The 19,047-nt window shown below is 41.9% G+C and overlaps 4 protein-coding genes across 6 annotated transcripts; 1 reads left to right on the top strand and 3 right to left on the bottom strand.

Moving 5' to 3' along the window:
- Positions 115-4,636, top strand: LOC109718279 (probable beta-D-xylosidase 5). The gene is made up of 6 exons (XM_020244437.1): positions 115-887; positions 1,075-1,395; positions 1,525-1,694; positions 1,842-1,942; positions 2,042-2,383; positions 2,525-4,636. The coding sequence occupies exons 1-6, from the start codon at positions 429-431 to the stop codon at positions 3,568-3,570; spliced, it is 2,439 nt and encodes an 812-aa protein (XP_020100026.1). The 5' UTR covers positions 115-428; the 3' UTR covers positions 3,571-4,636.
- Positions 5,371-7,242, bottom strand: LOC109718275 (autophagy-related protein 8i-like). The gene is made up of 5 exons (XM_020244433.1): positions 6,975-7,242; positions 6,777-6,832; positions 6,210-6,262; positions 5,755-5,873; positions 5,371-5,653 (listed from the first exon to the last, which is right to left on the bottom strand). The coding sequence occupies exons 1-5, from the start codon at positions 7,012-7,014 to the stop codon at positions 5,565-5,567; spliced, it is 357 nt and encodes a 118-aa protein (XP_020100022.1). The 5' UTR covers positions 7,015-7,242; the 3' UTR covers positions 5,371-5,564.
- Positions 7,671-10,855, bottom strand: LOC109718274 (pentatricopeptide repeat-containing protein At3g06430, chloroplastic). The gene is made up of 2 exons (XM_020244432.1): positions 10,164-10,855; positions 7,671-9,279 (listed from the first exon to the last, which is right to left on the bottom strand). Exons 1-2 carry the CDS (start codon positions 10,644-10,646, stop codon positions 8,173-8,175), a joined length of 1,590 nt encoding a protein of 529 aa, XP_020100021.1. The 5' UTR covers positions 10,647-10,855; the 3' UTR covers positions 7,671-8,172.
- LOC109718273 (squamosa promoter-binding-like protein 6) lies at positions 11,291-17,727 on the bottom strand. Of its 3 annotated transcripts, XM_020244430.1 has the most exons (12): positions 17,573-17,727; positions 16,392-17,447; positions 15,995-16,176; positions 15,444-15,785; positions 14,686-14,888; positions 14,394-14,468; positions 14,208-14,315; positions 13,579-13,696; positions 13,332-13,473; positions 13,065-13,215; positions 12,189-12,794; positions 11,291-11,878 (listed from the first exon to the last, which is right to left on the bottom strand). In XM_020244430.1, the coding sequence occupies exons 2-12, from the start codon at positions 16,937-16,939 to the stop codon at positions 11,429-11,431; spliced, it is 2,925 nt and encodes a 974-aa protein (XP_020100019.1). In that variant the 5' UTR covers positions 16,940-17,447; positions 17,573-17,727; the 3' UTR covers positions 11,291-11,428. The 3 variants fall into 3 exon arrangements, with proteins under 3 accessions (XP_020100019.1, XP_020100018.1, XP_020100020.1); XM_020244429.1 differs by having other exon boundaries at positions 16,392-17,719; XM_020244431.1 differs by having other exon boundaries at positions 14,686-14,777; positions 16,392-17,719.

Here is a 19,047-nt window from a genome sequence, read left to right as displayed (position 1 = left end):
AAATGTTGTTAACGCGCGTAGATATAGATGCGGTTAGTTTCCCAAATATATATATAAAAATAGATAATGGAAAAAAAAAAAAAAAAGCGAAGCAAATCAAAGATCTGTGCAAGCATAATTTTCTCTTTGTTAGTTAAGGGAAATACGCATACATACACAATACAGAGTGCACAATTTGAAATGAAATCTCAATTTACGCCTACGTACCTTTTTAAGGTGCGTGGCGTCATTATTCCACGTCCCCCTGACCCTTCTCATCTATAAATACAAACACCACCCCACCGATCCATATCCACATCACTACTACGTACTCATTCCCTACCAGCTTGTTTTATTTATTTATTATCTATTTTTCTATCTTCCGCGCTAGCTAAGCTAACTCCTCTTTCTTTATCTAATTGTGCTGCTGCTAGTACTGTTTGTTAGCAATGGCTCCTCCTTGTTCTAATTCATCTCCTCAGTCGATCTTCCTCCTCCTTGTTACGATCTTCGCCGCCGTCTCCCACGGAGACAACTCGAACTCGAATCCAAACGCGCCGCTGTACACGTACAAGTACATATGCGACCCGCAGCGGTTCGAGCAGCTGGGGCTGAACATGGCGCAGTTCGGGTTCTGCAACAAGTCGCTGCCGTACGCGGTGCGGGCGAAGCGGCTGGTGGACAGCATGACGCTGGCAGAGAAGGTGGGGCAGACGGGGAACGGGGCGACCGGGGTGCAGCGCCTCGGCATCCCCCAGTACAACTGGTGGTCGGAGGCGCTCCACGGCGTCTCCGACGTCGGAGGGGGCTCCAAGTTCAGTAATATCGTGCCGGGGGCCACCAGCTTCCCCACTCCCATCACCTCCGCCGCCGCATTCAACGAGACCCTCTGGAAGACCATCGGCGAGGTTAATTAATTTCCTTTTCTAACTGTATAATTAATGACTCCTCCTAATTAATGGCTTCCGATGAATAAAAATTAATTAATCGAGATTTTTTTTTTCTTTTTCTCTTTTTTTTTGGGTACGTGCATGCATGCTCATGTATGTGTGTGTGTGTGTATATATATATATATATACACGTGTGTATGTATAGGCTGTTTCGACAGAGGCGAGGGCCATGCACAACCTAGGTGTTGCCGGGCTCACCTTCTGGAGCCCGAACATCAACGTGGTCCGCGACCCGCGGTGGGGCCGCATCCTGGAGACCCCCGGTGAGGACCCCTTCGTGGTGGGGCGCTACGCCGTCAACTACGTCCGCGGCCTGCAGGACGTGACGGGCTTCGAGACCACCGACGATCTCAACACCCGCCCTCTCAAGGTCTCCGCCTGTTGCAAGCACTACGCCGCCTACGACGTCGACGCCTGGTACGCGCCCGGAAACTTCTTCATCGATCGCTACCACTACAGCGCAAACGTAAGCAGAATTAATTAATCCAATTAATAATCCTGTGTGTTTGATTTTATTTTTCATCTTCATCTTCATTTCGACGGCGATATTAATTATTAATTTTGTTTTGGTTTTTTAATTAATTAATTAATTAAGGTGACCGAACAAGATATGGTCGAGACGTTCCTGCGTCCCTTCGAGATGTGCGTGAAGGATGGGGATGTTAGCAGTGTGATGTGCTCGTACAACAGCGTCAACGGCATCCCCACGTGCACCGACGCACGCCTTCTCCGGGGAACTGTTAGAGGAGATTGGAATCTTCATGGGTATTTTCAATCAATTCTATTTCCTTTATTATTATAAATAAAAATAATAAATTGCATGCATCCTATTTTCGGGTTTGATTTTACTTTTTGGTGGACTTTGTTTTTTTTTTTTAAAAAAAAAAATTATTTTTCTTTCTCTTTCCGTAGCTATATTGTTGCTGATTGCGACTCAATTGAGGTCATAGTCGACCAACAGAAGTACTTGGCAGACACTCCGGAGGATGCCGTAGCTCAGGTTTTGAAAGGAGGTAGGCACTCTTAAATCCAAAATTAACAAAATCTTTCGTAATTAATCATCAGTTAGTGATTTTATTTTCTTTCAAATGTTTTTGGAAATTGAAATGCAGGTTTGGATTTGGATTGCATGTCCTTCTACCAAACGTACCTGGAGAATGCTACGCGCCACGGGCTCGTGAAAGAAGCCGACATCGACAAGGCGCTGATCAACAACTACATCGTTCTGATGCGCGTCGGATTGTTCGACGGGCAGCCGGCCTACGACTCGTTGAACCAAAACAACATCTGCTCTGCGGAGCACGTCGAACTGGCGACCGACGCAGCAAGGCAGGGAGTTGTTCTTCTCAAGAACGAGAACAATGTTCTTCCCCTCAACACCACCGCGCACAAGAACATCGCCGCCGTCGGCCCTCACGCCAATGCCACACATGTTATGCTCGGCAACTATGCAGGTACGTACTACATCATTCTTTATTTCTTTTTTTTGGTCTGTCTTCTCTGATGAGGGTTTTTTTTTTTTTCCAGTATTTTACCTGAAATAATAATATTTCCTTTTTCTTCTTCTTATTCTTGTTGTTGTTGTTGTGATGAAGGCACTCCATGCAGCTACTCGTCGCCACTCGACGGCCTCTCGCGGTACGCCAAGGTGTCGTACCTGCCCGGCTGCCTCGACGTCGCGTGCCTCAACTTGACGTACATCTTCCCGGCAGTTCGGATCTCAAAGACCGCTGATGCCACAATCATCTTCGCAGGCCTCGATCTGTCGGTGGAGGCGGAGTCCAACGACCGGTCCAACCTCAACCTCCCCGGCTACCAGAACCTGTTCATCCGCCAGGTTGCAAGCGCGGCAAAGGGCCCCGTTGTCCTCGTCATCCTCTCAGCTGGCGGAGTCAACATTGACGAGTTTAAGAGCTCGTCTGACATTGATGCGATCCTTTGGGTCGGGTATCCAGGTGAGCAGGGAGGGAATGCGATCGCCGACGTGATCTACGGAAAATACAATCCGGGTGGTAGGCTTCCAGTAACATGGTACACAGCCGACTACGTGATGCAGCTCCCGATGACATCCATGCAGCTCCGGCCGAACGACGACCTGGGTTTTCCTGGGCGGACCTACAAGTTCTACAACGGGTCGACGGTGTATCCCTTCGGTTTCGGGTTGAGCTACACCAACTTCATCTACACGGTGGTGTCGACCCAAAGGTCAGTCGAGAAGGAGCTCGGGCTCGGCCGCCACTGCCACCAGCTGCAGTACAACACCTCGGCCTACATACCACCGTGCCAGGCTGCAATTGTCGAGGATCTCTCGTGCGATGACGATGATGTGGCGATCGACGTGCTCGTGACAAACACCGGAACTGTGGACGGGAGCCACGTGGTGGTGCTGTATGCAACCGCGCCAGAGGGAATCATCGGAGCCCCGATCAAACAGGTGATAGGGTTCCAGAGGGTGTTCGTGGCGGCCGGAAAGAGCGAGGTGGCGAGCTTCAAGCTGCAGTCATGCCGGAGCCTGAGCATCGTGACAGGGTCAGCCTACGTTGCGCTGCCGGCTGGCGAGCACACCATCTCGGTGGGCGATGGCGATGGCGCCGTGCAGTTCCCCTTCCAGGTGTACTTCAAGAGCCAGAAAAGCTTTTGAAGAGAACCTAGTGGTAGGGTAGTATAGTTCTTTGTTCTTGCAGTACCCTTCTCACCGAGAGCACAGCTCTCTCCTGGTTTTTTTTTGCTTTGATAATTACATTAATTCAACTGCCAGTTGAATGCTTAATGTAATAAGCGCGAGTCCTTTGTAGTAATAACTCTTTATGAGTTTTATGAGGAATGGAGTATCCAAATTTTGTTATTCTCTCTCGAGCAATTAATATATTTCAATCTGCTTTATATCGATAACTACGCATTAATTCTTTAGCTAGTTGGATACTAAAATTCACCGAGAAAACACAGCTTTAATTGATTCGCAAACACCTTATTATTCAATTTTAGCCTCTCTAATTTGGATCATTCAGCATATTACAACGCTATAACAAGTTATGAGAAGAGTCGAGATAATTAAGGATAAGAGTTTTATTTATAGGTTAGTTACATTTGAAGGCAATTTGATTGACTGAGTTGGATTTGTAGCCTGAGTAGCGAATTTGGGGTCTAACCAACAGCTGAATGCTGCAGTGGCTTGCAAAATATTCGGCCTCCATGGCTCTTTTAGCAACATTAATATGAAGATGAAAATAATATTCACTGATTACTGTTTATTTCAATTTGCATTTGCTAAGGAATAGCTAACTAATAATAGACCTCTAGTTTGACAGAAGAAAATTTGCTGAAATGGAGTTACTTGAGTAACAAGTGATTAGCATCCAAGTTATGGAGTGTTATACAGCTATGAAAAGGGAAGGTGTATGGCTGATTTTATGATTAATTTCGGGCATAGGCTGAAATTGAATTGATTCAAGAACTATAGATCCTATATATCAGGTGATATGGCAATATGGCACGGCATCATCTGCAGCAGAGTCATCTAGGCAGTGTTTGATTTGGAAACAAAGAGGGAATAAACCCTTGTTTCTCTCTTTGTCCCCAAATAAAAATTTTCGCACTCCAAATCAGCAGTTCTCGGGTCCATGGAATAAGTTGATATAACCCGGTATAAGCTTGTTCCAAAGCAGAAACAAGCTTAATTAAAATCTAAATTCAATGTTAATATGGTATTAAATCATTAATTAACTTAACTAATATATTTAAATCATTATCCATTGCTTAAATAATAAAATAATTTATTTATTTATTACTTATAATTAATTAGCTAATTAATTATTACTAATTAAATATGTTTATCTATGAACTAATATTTATATTGATCAATCATTAATATTTGCATTAATCTAATTAATTTTTTTACTAGTAATCTAACTAAAATAATTTACTAACTAATTAAAAAATTAAATTATTTTTTATAATTAATTAATTAATATATGTTCATTATTTTATACAATACGCATAGCTAATAAATTTATTAATTTATTTTTAAGTAATATTTTGATGTTAATTAATTATATAAAATAACTTTAATTTAAAATTATAACTCTTAATTCTTTTGTTCCAATCTAACCATCCAAACACTATTTATCTTATTTCAAAGAGCAACCCAATTTTTATCCAAATACAAAATTAGTCTAATTCCTGTTTATACCTGACTTATACCTATTAACCTATACCTAAAATAAGCCGTTCTTACTTATACCGAAACCAAACACAGCCCTAGAGTTAATAAGCTTGATGCTGATCAGCAAGAGATCGACTTGATATTCACCATCCATATGTTACTATCTACCTATTATTTCGCGTACTTCCCATCGTTCATTTTCTTCGAAAAATGAACAGGTACATTTCGATGACAGAATCGATCACGACAAATAATTTACTATCTGATAGACGAAGGATGTGTGCTAAGTTCAATAATGTACATAGATATACATATATATATATATATACACAATTTGAGCAAAGAAAATGTATCAGAACACAGTTTGGACACAGTTTTAATGATACTTGCATTGCAATTTCTAATAGAAGATGACCAATATTAGTACGCATTTGTATATAAATATAACCACTTAATTACCGAAGTAGTGAGACTCATCCAAAGGTCTTCTCACTGCTGTAGCACATGTAAAGGAATCCATCCTCATCTTTGTATTGTTGGTACATAGAATCCATGATGCTTGCTGTTATCGAAACACATTTTTGAACAAATTATAAAACTAACTCAAGATCTCAAAAACTAGAAAATTGTGATGGCGGAATATAAAATAGAAAGAGAAATTACCTGTTTGAGGCAAAGTATCCTGAATGAAAATGAAAAGTGCTTTCCCAGAAGGAAGGTGCAGCCTGCTTCTTAGAATGTGAATGAACTGCCCGACGGTCATGTCGCAAGGGACCAGAAACCTGCATTCAAACATTACAACTTAAGTATTGTAAAGGGGCATATACATGTCTATTTCTGCATACACCTACGAATATACCCATATATGAAGGTTGGGAACCATCAGATTCACAGGGCCAAGTCGGTTGGAAAAAGTTTCCTCGACAATATAGTTTGCTTAAAGCAGAGAAAGATAATCACGAGAGACATAACGATTCTGTCTTAACAAAGTAATGAAGAATGACTATATGAGAACAGCACCAACACAAGGAGAACCAAAAAAAAAAAAAAAAACACAAAAAGAAAACAAAAAGGACGTAGATTAACTGCTGCATCGCAAAGTCTAAGTAGCGACATACTTTCTCTTCTCCATCTCTGGAAGATCAGTCCTTGAAAATCTCTCAACAACAACCTTGGAAAAGACAATTACGAAAAAAAAAAAAAAAAAAAACTAGGTCAGCTTTCAATAATAGTTACTTCATTGATGCAAAAGGACACATTCAATCGAGGGATGGAAAAGATCGAGTGGTTTCACAGCATACAACAAAATGGCAATATCTATGCAATTCAATTGTTACTCGTCACGAAAAGTATGTCTAAGCACAACCAGCAACATCTGTTAATCACAGTCACACAAGGCACGCAGCTACAGTTAGTGAGATTATTCAGCTTGTTTACGCATCTAGAACCCCCAGAACCAATTTTGTACACAAAAAAAATTAATTCAAACATCCAAGTAGAAAATTTCCAACTTTTTTTTTTTTTTAATCCCAACATGGTAGGCAAACAAATAACTAAGTTTCACAACAGAACGAGCACTATTTCCCTACAAAATCAACTCAAAATTTGATTAATTAACAACAAAGGGCGAAAGGGGGGGAGGAGGGAAAGGACGAACGAACGAAAGATCGAACGAACGAGCTCACCGGCACTCGATCGGGATACTTGGCGAGGATGTCCTTCGATTCCTGGAGCCGCTCCTCTGCCACATATCAACTTGGATCAGAAACAAGGGTTGGGAAAAAAAAATAAAAATCGCAGGGCATTGAGCACGCAACGAAGATATTGAAATTGGGCAAATTTGAGGAAATTGATGAGGAATTGGAGGGAAGCGGGGGGCATACCGAAGGTGAACTCCTCCTTGAAGGGAAGCATCTGCCTCATCCTGCTGCGGATTCGAGAGGAAGAGAGGAGGAGGAGGAGGAGGAGGAGGAGGAGAGGGATTAGGGTTTCGGGGTGATCTGTGGGTCGGGGGAGGGTAAAAGGAGGAGATAAATGGTCTCGATCCGCGCTGTTTTATTCTTCTCGTCGATTCGTGGCGCGCGGAGAACGGCCTAATAACGTTTATCTTTTCGTTACGTTTCGTTTCGTTTCGTTCACGCCATGGGACGAAGTCGCGGGTAAGAGTATTCTTATCATCGCCTTCTATTATTATTATTATTATTATTATTTATTATTATTTATTATTATTATTATTATTATTTTTCAGAGAAAGGCAGCAGCACTTCACCTTCTATTATTAATCCCCCGAATTGGTCGGCAAACTAGTTTGAGCTGTTTGGGTAGTTGTTTGCTTTTGGTAGACTTCTGTTGGATAATGAGGTCCGGTCCGGTCCGGTCTGCTAATGACAAGTCCAAAGCCCGGCCCAGACGGACCAGCCAACAGCCTGGAGCCCAACAAGCCTTTTTATCAATTTTGTGCGGTTCGGCTCGTACCAACGCCAACAGTGGTCAACGACTCCCACGCGAGCTGGGAGCAGAAGAAGCACGACAAAATTTAAAATTTTTTGCATTTGGAATTCAGACTCCTGCGTTGGTTCTTTTAACTAAAGCTGCAGATTTAAGCAATTTGAAAATTTGGGAGCACAAAATACAGTTTTAAGGAAATTCTCATTAGCACAGACACAATTCTTACGGTTGGATGTCAACAACTTTCCTATACACAAACCACCCAATAGAAAGAAAGAAAGAAAGAAAGAAAGAAAGAAAGAAAAGTAAATAAAATGCTGAGACCAAAAGGAGACAGATGTTAATCTCTGGACCTAAAGATCAGATCATCATTCCTTTATCCAGCATCTATCTGTTACCAACAATTAAAAAATGATCAGCCAGATAATAGTCCCACAGATTCATAGGAAAACACGCATAAAACCTTCAAACCTTTCATAAACATAATTGGCAGACTTCAAAAATCTTTATCCTTCGGCAAACCTGGCTTTAGCCTTGAATTTAAGCCAGCATCACTGATCGACTAACTCCCGAACTCGACATTTGGGTGCGAGAGTAATGTCCAGAATGATAAAAAGATCTGCAATAATTCCACTAAGCCGCAACTACAGTCCCAACCAAACCTGGATTCTCCTGCTCTAAATCATAAATCTTATCTCTCATTCCTTCTTTCTTATATGCCTCCACCAAAATCGAGTACGTCATAGCATCTGGCTCACAATGCCTATCCTTCATAGTCTTAAATACCCTATCCATCTCTATCAAATCGCCCGCCTTGGCACAGGCCGATATCACTGCATTAAAGAACATAGTATTCTTTGTAATCTCTAACCTCTCAGCCAGTTTAACACTGCTTACCACCTTATGAAACAAGCCCGCATTACTAAACCCATTTATCAGGCAACAAAAGGTCTTCGTATCCGCCTTCATCCCCTCGGCACGCATCTGATCAAATGCGAGCTCCATATTCTTCGCATCTGCTACGTCAGCAAATGCTTCGATCACGTTGTTATAGGTTGAGGTGGTCCACGGAAAAGCCAGCTTGCGCATGTATTCCATAACTGCAGACATCTTATCATACATCCTTCTCTTTCCGTAGGCACCGATCAAAATGTTAAAGGTCCGGGTTTCAGGCTCAATTCCATATTCCCTGAACTTCTCATACCATTTTTCCATCATTTCGACCTGGCCCATGTTACCGAATAGGCCTAAAATGATGTTCATGGACCATATGTCAGGTCTACAAGAACTATTTTCAAGCATTCCAGAGAGAACTCTTTCCATCTCGTCAAATTTCCCAGCTTTGCCATAACCACTAAGAACTATGTTTTGAGTGACTGTGTTGGGATGTATCGACCTCTCATCCATCTCTTTGTATAGGGAATCAACCAGATCAAATCTCAATGCATCGACACAGGCTTTAATGAGTGTGCTGTAGGTGTAGACATCCGGTAGGCAGAGGGGGAGGGTCTTCATTGTGTTGAGGACTTGGTATGCCTCGTCGAGGAGGTCATTGCGAGAGTATGCTGCGAGCAAGGCAGTGTATAGTCCCGAAGTTGGTTGTAATCCTTCTTCTATCATCGAGTCAAAGAGTTGCTGCGCACGAGCGGGTTGTCCTGATTTTCCAAGGAGTATGAGAAGTTTCATGTATGTGCCCTCTTTTGGGTGGTAGAACGGTTGTTCTCTGAGCATCTCAAACACCTAAGAAAGGAAACAGAATAGTATGAGAAATTTACAAAGGGGAAGGGGAGAGAGAGAGAGAGACTCAAACAACGCAATTGTACTCAAGAATTAAGTGAATGGAATGATGGAAGCAGAGGCCAAACTAAATCTAACCTAACAAAGAAACAAGAAACTTTGTCCACAAGAGGAAATTGATATCCTATATATACACGCAACGGAAATATTGACAAACTTTTAAAAGTTGATAACACGAATTATGCAAGTACAAAAAACACAACCTCGAGCCTTCAGCTCAGGGCGAATTATTACCATAACAGAAACCACATAAATATGTTATGTAAGCATGCAAGTTTCTAGCTCTCAAATTTCCCTCATGTCTGTTGTGTAAACAAGTCAAAAGTTCCAACTTTGATTAATTCAGTTCTTAAACATCGGGAGATCTAAAGCAAATTGATAGACCATTGGACATCATTTCACCACCATCTGAAAACTTGAATTCATACTGAACTTTGTTGATACAATAAATTTATCTCTTCATGTTAGCAACAACTTGTGCCGCTATGCATGGAAGCTGATTCCATCCAGTTACTCCAAAATGCAGTAGTTACTAATCTTACTAAATGCACTTACTCCTAATATTGTGCTCAAATAAGACACATTTTTAACTATAGAGTGGGACTAGAGGGAAGCTTCAGGGAAAGAGAGACAGAGAGGTAACGATGAGTAGACAACAACTTCGATCTATAGCGAAGGATCAAACGCCTTCTTCGCATCATCAAATACTCAAATAACGACGATAATGACAGCATAGCTTTTCCCGGACACTATCCTCCAGGTACCCAATAAGTAAAACACCAGGAGGAGTGGTCAAAATTAGGAAGTTAGGGTTTGATTAAGGGGACCTCGAGAGCGTCCTCCCACTGCCTCTTCTGGATCCTGTCGGCGAGTGCCTCGGTGACCGTGCACGCCCATGCCGCCGCCGCCGCCCGGTCGTCGGCCTTCTTCTTCAGGTTCTTGATCGGCGTCCTCGGGGGCGGCCGCGGCGCCGACCCCTCCGACGCGCCCGGGAACTCCCCCTCCTTCCAGTGCCGCTTCCTCGGCGCCGGCGCCGGCGTCGGCGTCGGCGTCGGCTTCGGCTTCGGCTTCGGCTTCGGCGGCGCCGCCACAGCAGCGCCGCGCCCGGAGGCGCGGCCGCCGCCGCCGCGTCGGCTGCTGGAGGAGGGGGTGGCCGGGTGGGAGGGCTCCCTCCTCCTCGGACGATATCCGAGGGGGGCGGCGCACCGCACTGAAACCCTAGCGGAAGCCAAATGCGAGCTATGCTCGTTTCGAGAAGGGCAGGGGAGAGGAGGAGAGAGGAAGGAGGAGAGCGAGAAAGCGGACGCCATTGGAGTGTTCACACTTCACACTACGCAGCTGCAGCGGCGGAGTAGATAGCGCTCGATATCTTTGTTCGGTACTTTTATTATCGTTCCCCTCGGTCAGGTGCCTCATCTGTCTCACAAGAGCAAATTACACCACCACCAGTCCCTAGACTGCCTGTTAATCTGTTCCGCAAGTAGCAAAAGTTTGTTTAAAAAGCCTGAGGCGTCCCAATATTCTCTTTTTTAAGTTATATCTCATTGATTTGCAAAATGACTACAGATGATTTTTAATTTCTCGTCAAAATGCAAATCACCGCCCCTCAAAACTCAAAATACAAAAGATTATGATTTCCTGCACAAAGCTGTACGGAGTAAATGCATACGCACCCTAAGTTGGTCATCATAACTATCAGTTTAATGAATACATGGCGTTCCCAAAAAAAAACTGTGATATAGATTACAGATTTTTTTCAGTATCCGAGCAGCACGAAGCATATAAATAGGATTCCACCGGTAAAACGGAGGAAAAAAGGGGGAAAAAAAATAAAAACAAATACAAAAACAAAATCAGTAAGCCCTCCAAAGGACACACTATATTACACTTCAGGAATAAAATGGAGCTTCACAAGTCTTCGTAACAGAAAAGTGAAAATGACAACGACAACAAATGCAAGAAGAAGAATAAGCTGATTCTGCTTTATTATAGGACAGCACTGTCCGAAAATATATTACACAGTTGCTCTCATCTTAAACAAACTTCCCACACTACCCTAACCATATCAATCGATCCTTTTGGTACTTCTCCCTCAAGTTGATCCATACCCTAATAATTCCCACCTAAATGAAGGGGATACAAAGAAAACTTCAGGCATAGTTTTGAACAATATGCCCACACAAACACACACCGTGGCAACACCGACCATCGCGAGCATAGCTGGTCTATACAACAAAGTCCGGGCCATTGAATTGTGATGAGCCATCAATTGCCGGCTGCAGAGATTGCAGCAAGGCTTTTGGCTTGGTCTCATTAACTTGCTCTTGGCAATTCCAAAGGAAGGTTTGAAGGGTTTATCTGCATCAGTATATTTCGGGTGATTGTCACTATGAATATTTACTACAAAATAGTGCTTTCCTATTTTTGTATTGAGTTTCTTTTGGACCAGTTGTATGTAAGATTCATGTCCTCGCATTCGCGCGTAGTCCTCCGGAGTGTAACCTACGGAGTCACGCACATTTCTCCATGCATTTATTCCCACCTGGAAGCGGAGATAAGATAAAGGCATTAATTAGATAAATAAAAGTACAACAAAAACACAGACGCACACAAGCGCAAGCGCACGCGCGCGCGCAGAGAGAGAGAGAGAGAGAGAGAGAGAGAGAGAGAGAGAGAGAGAGAGGACAGAATAACTTTGACAAAAGGAGATGCAGAGAAGAAAAATGATTCAAGGGACTATCATGTATAACAAGACTCAGGGGACTTGTACTCGATATCCAAAAACCTGAGGGATTAATATGCAAAAAACCTGACTAAATCATGGGAAAAAACAGTAGACAGCAAATTATTACCATTTCAGAATCATCAGTCAGTGCATCCACTATACTCTCAGAACCACGACCAGCTGCAGCAATATGTAGCGGAGTTATATTTTCAGGTCCGAGAAAGTCTGGTCTAAAGAGTAATCTCTCGTTGCTGCTCTCCTTTAAGCTCTTTTCTGGCGTATACTTAAGCAGAAGCTCAACCATATCTCTACAGCATCTTCCAGCAGCTCGGTGGAGCAGATTTTCTGAAAGAGCGATTTCTCGAGGAGAACGAGCACCCAAATCAATTGTTCCACTAAATAAAATGTCCAAAAGCTTCTTCACAACTGCACACCAATCGTGCTCCATGGCAAATGAAATAAGCCAACTGAACCTGCTCAGGTGAAAGGCTTCTCTATGAAACTCCACTTTTTCAAGCCTGGACATCAGGAAGTGCATTCTGAGAAGCCACCCTAGTTCGTTCAAGAAGTTTATAGCTAGGTTTCTAGAATTTTCTTTGTCTTCTCTTCCTTGGGAATCATTGTTATTCGTGGCTATCTCGATTATAGTCTCTAGTGTACGAATCTCGGAGCATACCTCTTGGTCTGTTACTATGAATGGGAAGAAGCTGTTGCTGAGGCCACGGTCTTCGACCTAAAAAGGATGGTAGTGGAGAATTTAAGGAACAGATTGGAGGAATATTTACTACAAAGAGAATGAAGAAGTAAAGGATTGCCAAATCATCTATTTTCATAACTACACCCCTATGAGATCAGAATTTTCATTTGACCCAATGGCAGTGTTGAAAAAAGAAAAAGCAAATAAGACTATTTACAGGGACCAACGTAAACAGATGAGTTCACAGGGGTATATATGTAATATATCTGAAAAAAACCTGAAACAGTAGATTGTGGCAAGAAGCACCTCAATGAATCCTCTCCCACTTGCATCAGGGAGAGAGCAACAGAAGCTTAGACACACCAATTCTTCATGCTCAGAATCCGCACCACTTTCCTCAGTTAAAACTACTGTCATTTTTTGAACTAAGTACTTCCCTTCAAAAGAACAAAACAACCTGAAAACAAATTACAACAGGCAACACGAATAAACAAGTAAGAAATGTTTAAACTAAAAGGAAGAGAGCACTTTGTCGGAAAGTTAAGAAAGTAAGCAGGATGAAGAATAAGTGACCTTGTGGTTGAACGAGCTAGGCTAAAAACCTTCACCGTAAAGTCAGCTGTTGTCGAATGAGGAACAGCAACAGGTTTCACACATAAAATCCCAGAATTATCTGGACATCCGAGAGGAAGAGGCACATCTAGGACAACTTGACCTGCAGCAAGTATAAATATGATAATTTCTTTGCATATTTCATCTTGCAAGTCAATGATGCATCGTACTAAAATCATCAATGTACACCTAAGCAAATCATACATACCATTATAAATAAATGCAATCTGGTGCCGCACCTTAACATACATCCATCCTGATCTCCAGAAGTTGTTGGTAGAGCTATTCAAAAGCCTATCCAGGTAGGAGCTCAGATAATCACAAAGCTGCTTGCAAAGTGAACACCACCAAGTAATAAGAAGCATATAAGTAGCCTATCTGATAAATCTAAAGGGTAAAAAGTACCACTTAGTACCTGTACTTCCACGCTATTGCAACTTAGTCCCCTGACTTTCCAAACAAACATTTTAGCTCCTAAATATTCCAATATATAGGGATAGAATCTCTGACCCCATTGAGGATATCTAACATCCATTAAATCATGTGCTAAGCACATTATTGTTCCCCTACCGGATTACCATTTTTCCTGTTTATCATGTAAAATGACTTTCTTCTATCATTTTAGTCAAAACAAGGTTAAAAGGTCATTCTAGAGCAGAAAGGACATCTACTGAGCACATAGCTTAACAGTTACCAGATGTTTTCGGTGGCATCGATTGTGATCTATGTAATAATATGGGACTAAAATATTTTTGAAAATTTCAGGACTAAGCTGTGAATACAGGGACTACTTATACATTTTACCCAAATTTAAATTGCAAGAGAGCACAAGCACACCTCCTGCCACAGAGGCTCCGATAGCCGAAGATATACCGTCAGAATAACACAACCAGGTCTAATGTAGCTCTCAATATTGGTAGGACTGTTGGATAGCCAGTCAAGGATCTGAAATCCAGCATTGAATAAGCAAATTCGGATGCTCACTTCATCAGATTAAGATTTACATAAAGATACAAAAGTTACCTGTGTTCGTAAAACAAGAGGAAGATCATGAGGATATTTTCCAAAGAGCTTGAACACGATTCTATCTGTTTGATACTGCAATTAAAAGATATGTAAGCCAAAGGATAACATAGAAAGCCAATAAAGCATTGAAGTACATTCAATGACAAATTTGAGTCCTCCTTTTTCCAAAAAAAAAAAACTTTTTTTCACAGTTTTTTTGGAAAAAGTGGAAGCTATTCATTAGATAAAAATGCCATTATATAGCTATGTTTAGAAAAAGGTTATCAGGGAACTTAATATAATGGAATACCTGCGCATCTCCATTAGAACTAGATAGTGATTGGGTGGAGATTGAATCTGAATTACCACTCGTCTGCGATAGATAATTTGGAGAACTATTTTCTGCACATGAAGGAATAATTGACTTTTCGCATCCTACTCCGCAGTCTTGTATATCATTATATGCATTGTTCAGATCAAAATCATTCAAACGCACTCTGCATGCAGTAGACTCTGCAGGAAGTATATTAGGAACTATGGGTTTGTCCTTTTATCTGAGTTTTTTCACATATGTACCCCTAACAACACATGTATTTTGTGTATACCCTGCTAAAGAGTGCACTTGCACATATCCCCTTAACAATATACCTTATTTGCATACATTCCCCTTCATACAACTGATAAAACATTTACTTCATCAGAGTTCAACTTCGCTTAAGCTTCACTAAAGCCATGACAAAAGAACATGTCCCTCGTTTTGCATCAGTAATCTTCACAATTAGAAGCCATTCGCATGGCTAAATGTCTCGCATACATTTAGGGGTATTAGTGCAAACAAATACAGGGTTATAATAGTTATTTTTCAAGTTTTTTGCTAAGTTGAAGTTCTGTGACAAACAGTTGAGCAAAGGACATATATGCAAATATGGGCTTTTTCTAAGTTTATTGGCACGAGTTTCCTATTTGCAGGGTTATATGCACAGATTTGTATACTTTGAGGGGTACATATGCAAAACAAACTAAATATTGTATCAACTGAGAAATATGATGATCAGTCCCAATTCTCACCTGGAGAATTTGTCATTGTATTTGTTGTTGGATGAGAACAATCCTTTGGTACAGCATCAGATAGAAAATTTTCTGAGATCTGAGGACCCTGACCTCCATTAACACAAGTTATTTTAGAGGGAGGACACATTGGTCCAGTAGATTCAGATGCAGGAGAAGAATCTGGAACCATATTAGTTGCTTCTAAGGACATTCCGGAACTGGCCCCGAGTGGCAGCTGGCTTTGAGATGGTTGCAGCAATCCAGAAAGGTTTCTAGTATCGAATGAGCCAGCAAGAGTTGCCAGGTTTCTTAGAAGATGAGATAATTGGTCCTGATCTTCTGTTCGGTCGAAGTTATTAGCTGTGAATACAATGTGAAAAGATGGGAGACATATAATTTTGATAAGTTAATAAACAACAGAGAGTATTCTTCAGTCACAGCAAGAATCCAATCCGTCAATAAAAAGCCAGCATGAAAAGAAGAAGAAGAAGAAGAAGAAGAAGAAGAAGGAGAAGAATCAGCAACAGGAATTGAAGAAACAGGTAATACTTTAATCCTTGTAGACTTACAATGCATGTTGGAGAGGGCTCTTAGCAGACTTATCAATAGATAGCTGCTAGACTTATCGTCTATCAAGGAAGCCCCGCCACTAGTACTATCAGGATGAGTCTTCCTCCTCCGTCTATTGTGACCCGCTAAACGCCGTCGACAGCTTCGCTTCCCCTCATCAAATTCTTGTAGAAGGTGAAACCTAGACAAAGAAATTGCAGAGGGCTTACTGGAAAGAGCAACCAAAATGAGTAACACTTTGAGGCAGGACAGGTTGCATAATCCTAAATAGGGTATACACTATGCAGTTGAAATAGGGCATAAACCTTGAGAATAGCATTGCCTAGATTACCAAGAGGTTATTATATCAATAGTTAACAGATTGTTCGACTGAAACACGTCACGACGAATGCCTACCTACTGCATTGCTGACAGAAACGCTGGATGGCATTCCTTACCACGGCCGTGCTTGCCTTGGCATGCATCTCGCAAACCTTGTGCCGCCTGTGGTAGTCCCTCGAACGGCTAAGGTCGGCCGCGCATCCTTCCACCTGGCAAACCGGGCCATTAGAAGTACTCCCTGGTAACTTAGTCTTCTTCCCGCTCTCCTCTTCCTCACTCTTAGCAATATCAACCTCCCCAGTCGGATAAGCATTCCAGCCAAGCTTTAAGCTAAGAGATCCATCTCCATCCGACGGCTCGCCTTCTTCCACCGGAACGATTCTTCGCCTCTTCTCGACTTCTCCTTTCCCTTTCCCTTTCCCGCCAATTCCAAGATCAGTCTCTCTCAAGCAACTAGACGAGCAAATTAAAGGCGCACCGTTTGCAACACCTGGAGGTACACCATTCACAGGAGTGGCAACGAAGAGCTCGCCATCCCACTTCCAATCATTCAAATCCCACTCGAAACTCTTCCTCCCAGTTCCACTCAAAAGGTGGCTTCCACTCCCAATCTTAGCCTCCATCGACACCCAAACGCCCGAGACACTACCAAATTCCCCACAATTCCCAAACCGAAAAAGAAAAAAAAAATAAAAATCAAATCAAATTTTGCCCCAGACGTTCAGGTGGGAAAGTGAGTCCAAACGCGCTCTAATCGGCCTCACTCCGCCCCCAGAAATCCAGAAACATCACGCCCACGCACCCGCGGATCCAAGCAAGTGAAATCCACATACCCACCTACAACTATCTGAAAAGGACGCACTCAACGACTAATCAAACTCCCGAGCCCCAGCACTTGGACAGAACAAAACCCTAGCCCCCAGTAGCTGATCCAGTGCTTCAGATTCCACTAACCCCACGATCCTCCCGAGCATCCAATTCACTTCATTCCACTGCAAAATACCATCTGCTCCCAGTCTCGGCCTCGTGCAGTCCAAATTTACTCCAAAATATCAGCACTAGAAACCGTCGACAGTAACGCAAAAGTCCAAAAGATTCGAGTTTTAGAGCCAAATTCCTCCCCCGAGCTCCCTAATTTCGTGAAAACCAGGAAAAATATACACAAATGGGGAAAAAAAATTGGGAGAAATAAAAGACAAAAAAAAAAAAAAATCCTTCGAATAAGATTATGAGGCATCCACACGAGGAGAACGCACGATCAAATCGACAGCGCGAAAGTTTTCATCGACGAGGGGGGAGGGATAAAGAGAACCTCCGAAAAGCCCGCTGTCGAAACAAAATGAACGCGTTCTCTCTCTCAGTCTCTCTTTCTCTCTCTCTCTCTCTCCCATCTCATCCTCCCACCCAACTTTTAGACTCAGAAAGTGTACTACAGAGTCAGTCTAATAAATAATAATTTTTATGGTGGGGACGACCAATACCGAGGTGAGGTCCGTGCACAGTTAGGTACAAATTTCGGTGCGGCAATTAAATGAATGATTAAATCTCCTTTTCTCGTACATGTGTACATGGCGCTCCATTTACCGGGTCTATTCTCCAACAAGTTGACCGCTTTCGTACCTAAACCAATAAAATAATTGTACGGTAAAAACCAAGCTTGAGCTAGTACAGTTTTTTCTTTTTTTTCTTTTTGGCTGCACCTAGTCCACCGGCCCAGGCCAAGCCAAACAATAATTTCATACTTTCATCAGTGGCTCCTAAGAATTCAAATCTTAAACTTATAGATCTATGAAATTACACCTAGTTTATTCACGGAGGATAAATATTTTTTTAAGAAAAATTTATTTATTAATTAGATATTGATTAAGTAGTCATAAATATCAGCAGTTTTGAAACCGTACATGTGCTAATTGAAAAAATGATTAGTTATTAAAAATTATGTCTTTGATCCTGTAGATCATGTATGCTAATTATAGAACCAATCAAAGTGGAGGAGAAAGTGATCCCGTGTTTTCAATATATATAACTTTGGAGATTATTTTATTTCTAAATATTATGGACCAGACAAAAAAGAAAGAGGGGAGGAGAGGAGGGGGGGCTTTAATGTGTTTCCACGTGTGAACGGCATCCACCGTATGCACTGCATCCAGTCGCACCCCTTTATCCTAACAGAGAAGAAATTATTCCCTAGACCCAGCCCACACATTGGTCGCGGGCCACTTCGTTGATAGGTTGTGCAATGGGGCTTGAAATTTTGAACGAAAGTAGCTGCACCTGAAAGAATGATAAGGGAATGTAGACCGGTTAGCAGGTGACTGTGTAAGCCGTGATAACATGGTGGACGGGTGAATTAGACGGTCCACAGATGATACGATTCAGGCCTATGCTGAGACTCGCAAAACATAACTAATAATTTTCTTAGTTATGTTTGTAGACCACTCAGGTTGTGCCCGCACTCGAGATCAATAATTAGTTGACTCATGGCTCAGTCATGCAAAACTTTTTTTTTTTTTTAGAGATAGGTAATATGTTACCCGCTTCGTTTAGAAATAAACTTAGCTGAAAATGTAAATCAATTAAAATTTGAACTTAAGATCTCGGATATCAACCGCGAAATTCTTTACAACTTGCACTGGGGACGGTCCGTACATGTGCAAACTTTTACTTTTAATATATCAATAACTTTTAGTAGGTTGCTGGTGGATTATTTAGAAGGTCAGAAACGATACAA

Source organism: Ananas comosus, linkage group 12 (genome assembly GCF_001540865.1).
Source record: "Ananas comosus cultivar F153 linkage group 12, ASM154086v1, whole genome shotgun sequence".
Lineage (NCBI taxonomy): Eukaryota > Viridiplantae > Streptophyta > Magnoliopsida > Poales > Bromeliaceae > Ananas > Ananas comosus.
This window is presented reverse-complemented; position numbering and strand designations above follow the sequence as displayed.

Coding starts and splice junctions, on each gene's coding strand:
- LOC109718279 (XM_020244437.1), top strand. CDS start 429: ATGGCTCCTCCTTGTTCTAATTCATCTCCTCAGTCGATCTTCCTCCTC. Junction 1,695..1,841: donor GGAGATTGGAATCTTCATGG/GTATTTTCAATC, acceptor CTCTTTCCGTAG/CTATATTGTTGCTGATTGCG. Junction 2,384..2,524: donor TATGCTCGGCAACTATGCAG/GTACGTACTACA, acceptor GTTGTGATGAAG/GCACTCCATGCAGCTACTCG.
- LOC109718275 (XM_020244433.1), bottom strand. CDS start 7,014: ATGAGGCAGATGCTTCCCTTCAAGGAGGAGTTCACCTTCG. Junction 6,833..6,974: donor CAAGGAGGAGTTCACCTTCG/GTATGCCCCCCG, acceptor GATATGTGGCAG/AGGAGCGGCTCCAGGAATCG. Junction 6,263..6,776: donor AGTATCCCGATCGAGTGCCG/GTGAGCTCGTTC, acceptor GTCTTTTCCAAG/GTTGTTGTTGAGAGATTTTC.
- LOC109718274 (XM_020244432.1), bottom strand. CDS start 10,646: ATGGCGTCCGCTTTCTCGCTCTCCTCCTTCCTCTCTCCTCCTCTCCCC. Junction 9,280..10,163: donor AGTGGGAGGACGCTCTCGAG/GTCCCCTTAATC, acceptor TTCCTTTCTTAG/GTGTTTGAGATGCTCAGAGA.
- LOC109718273 (XM_020244430.1), bottom strand. CDS start 16,939: ATGGAGGCTAAGATTGGGAGTGGAAGCCACCTTTTGAGTGGAACTGGG. Junction 14,889..15,443: donor TACAATGACAAATTCTCCAG/GTGAGAATTGGG, acceptor TACTTCCTGCAG/AGTCTACTGCATGCAGAGTG. Junction 14,469..14,685: donor GTTCTAATGGAGATGCGCAG/GTATTCCATTAT, acceptor TTTTAATTGCAG/TATCAAACAGATAGAATCGT.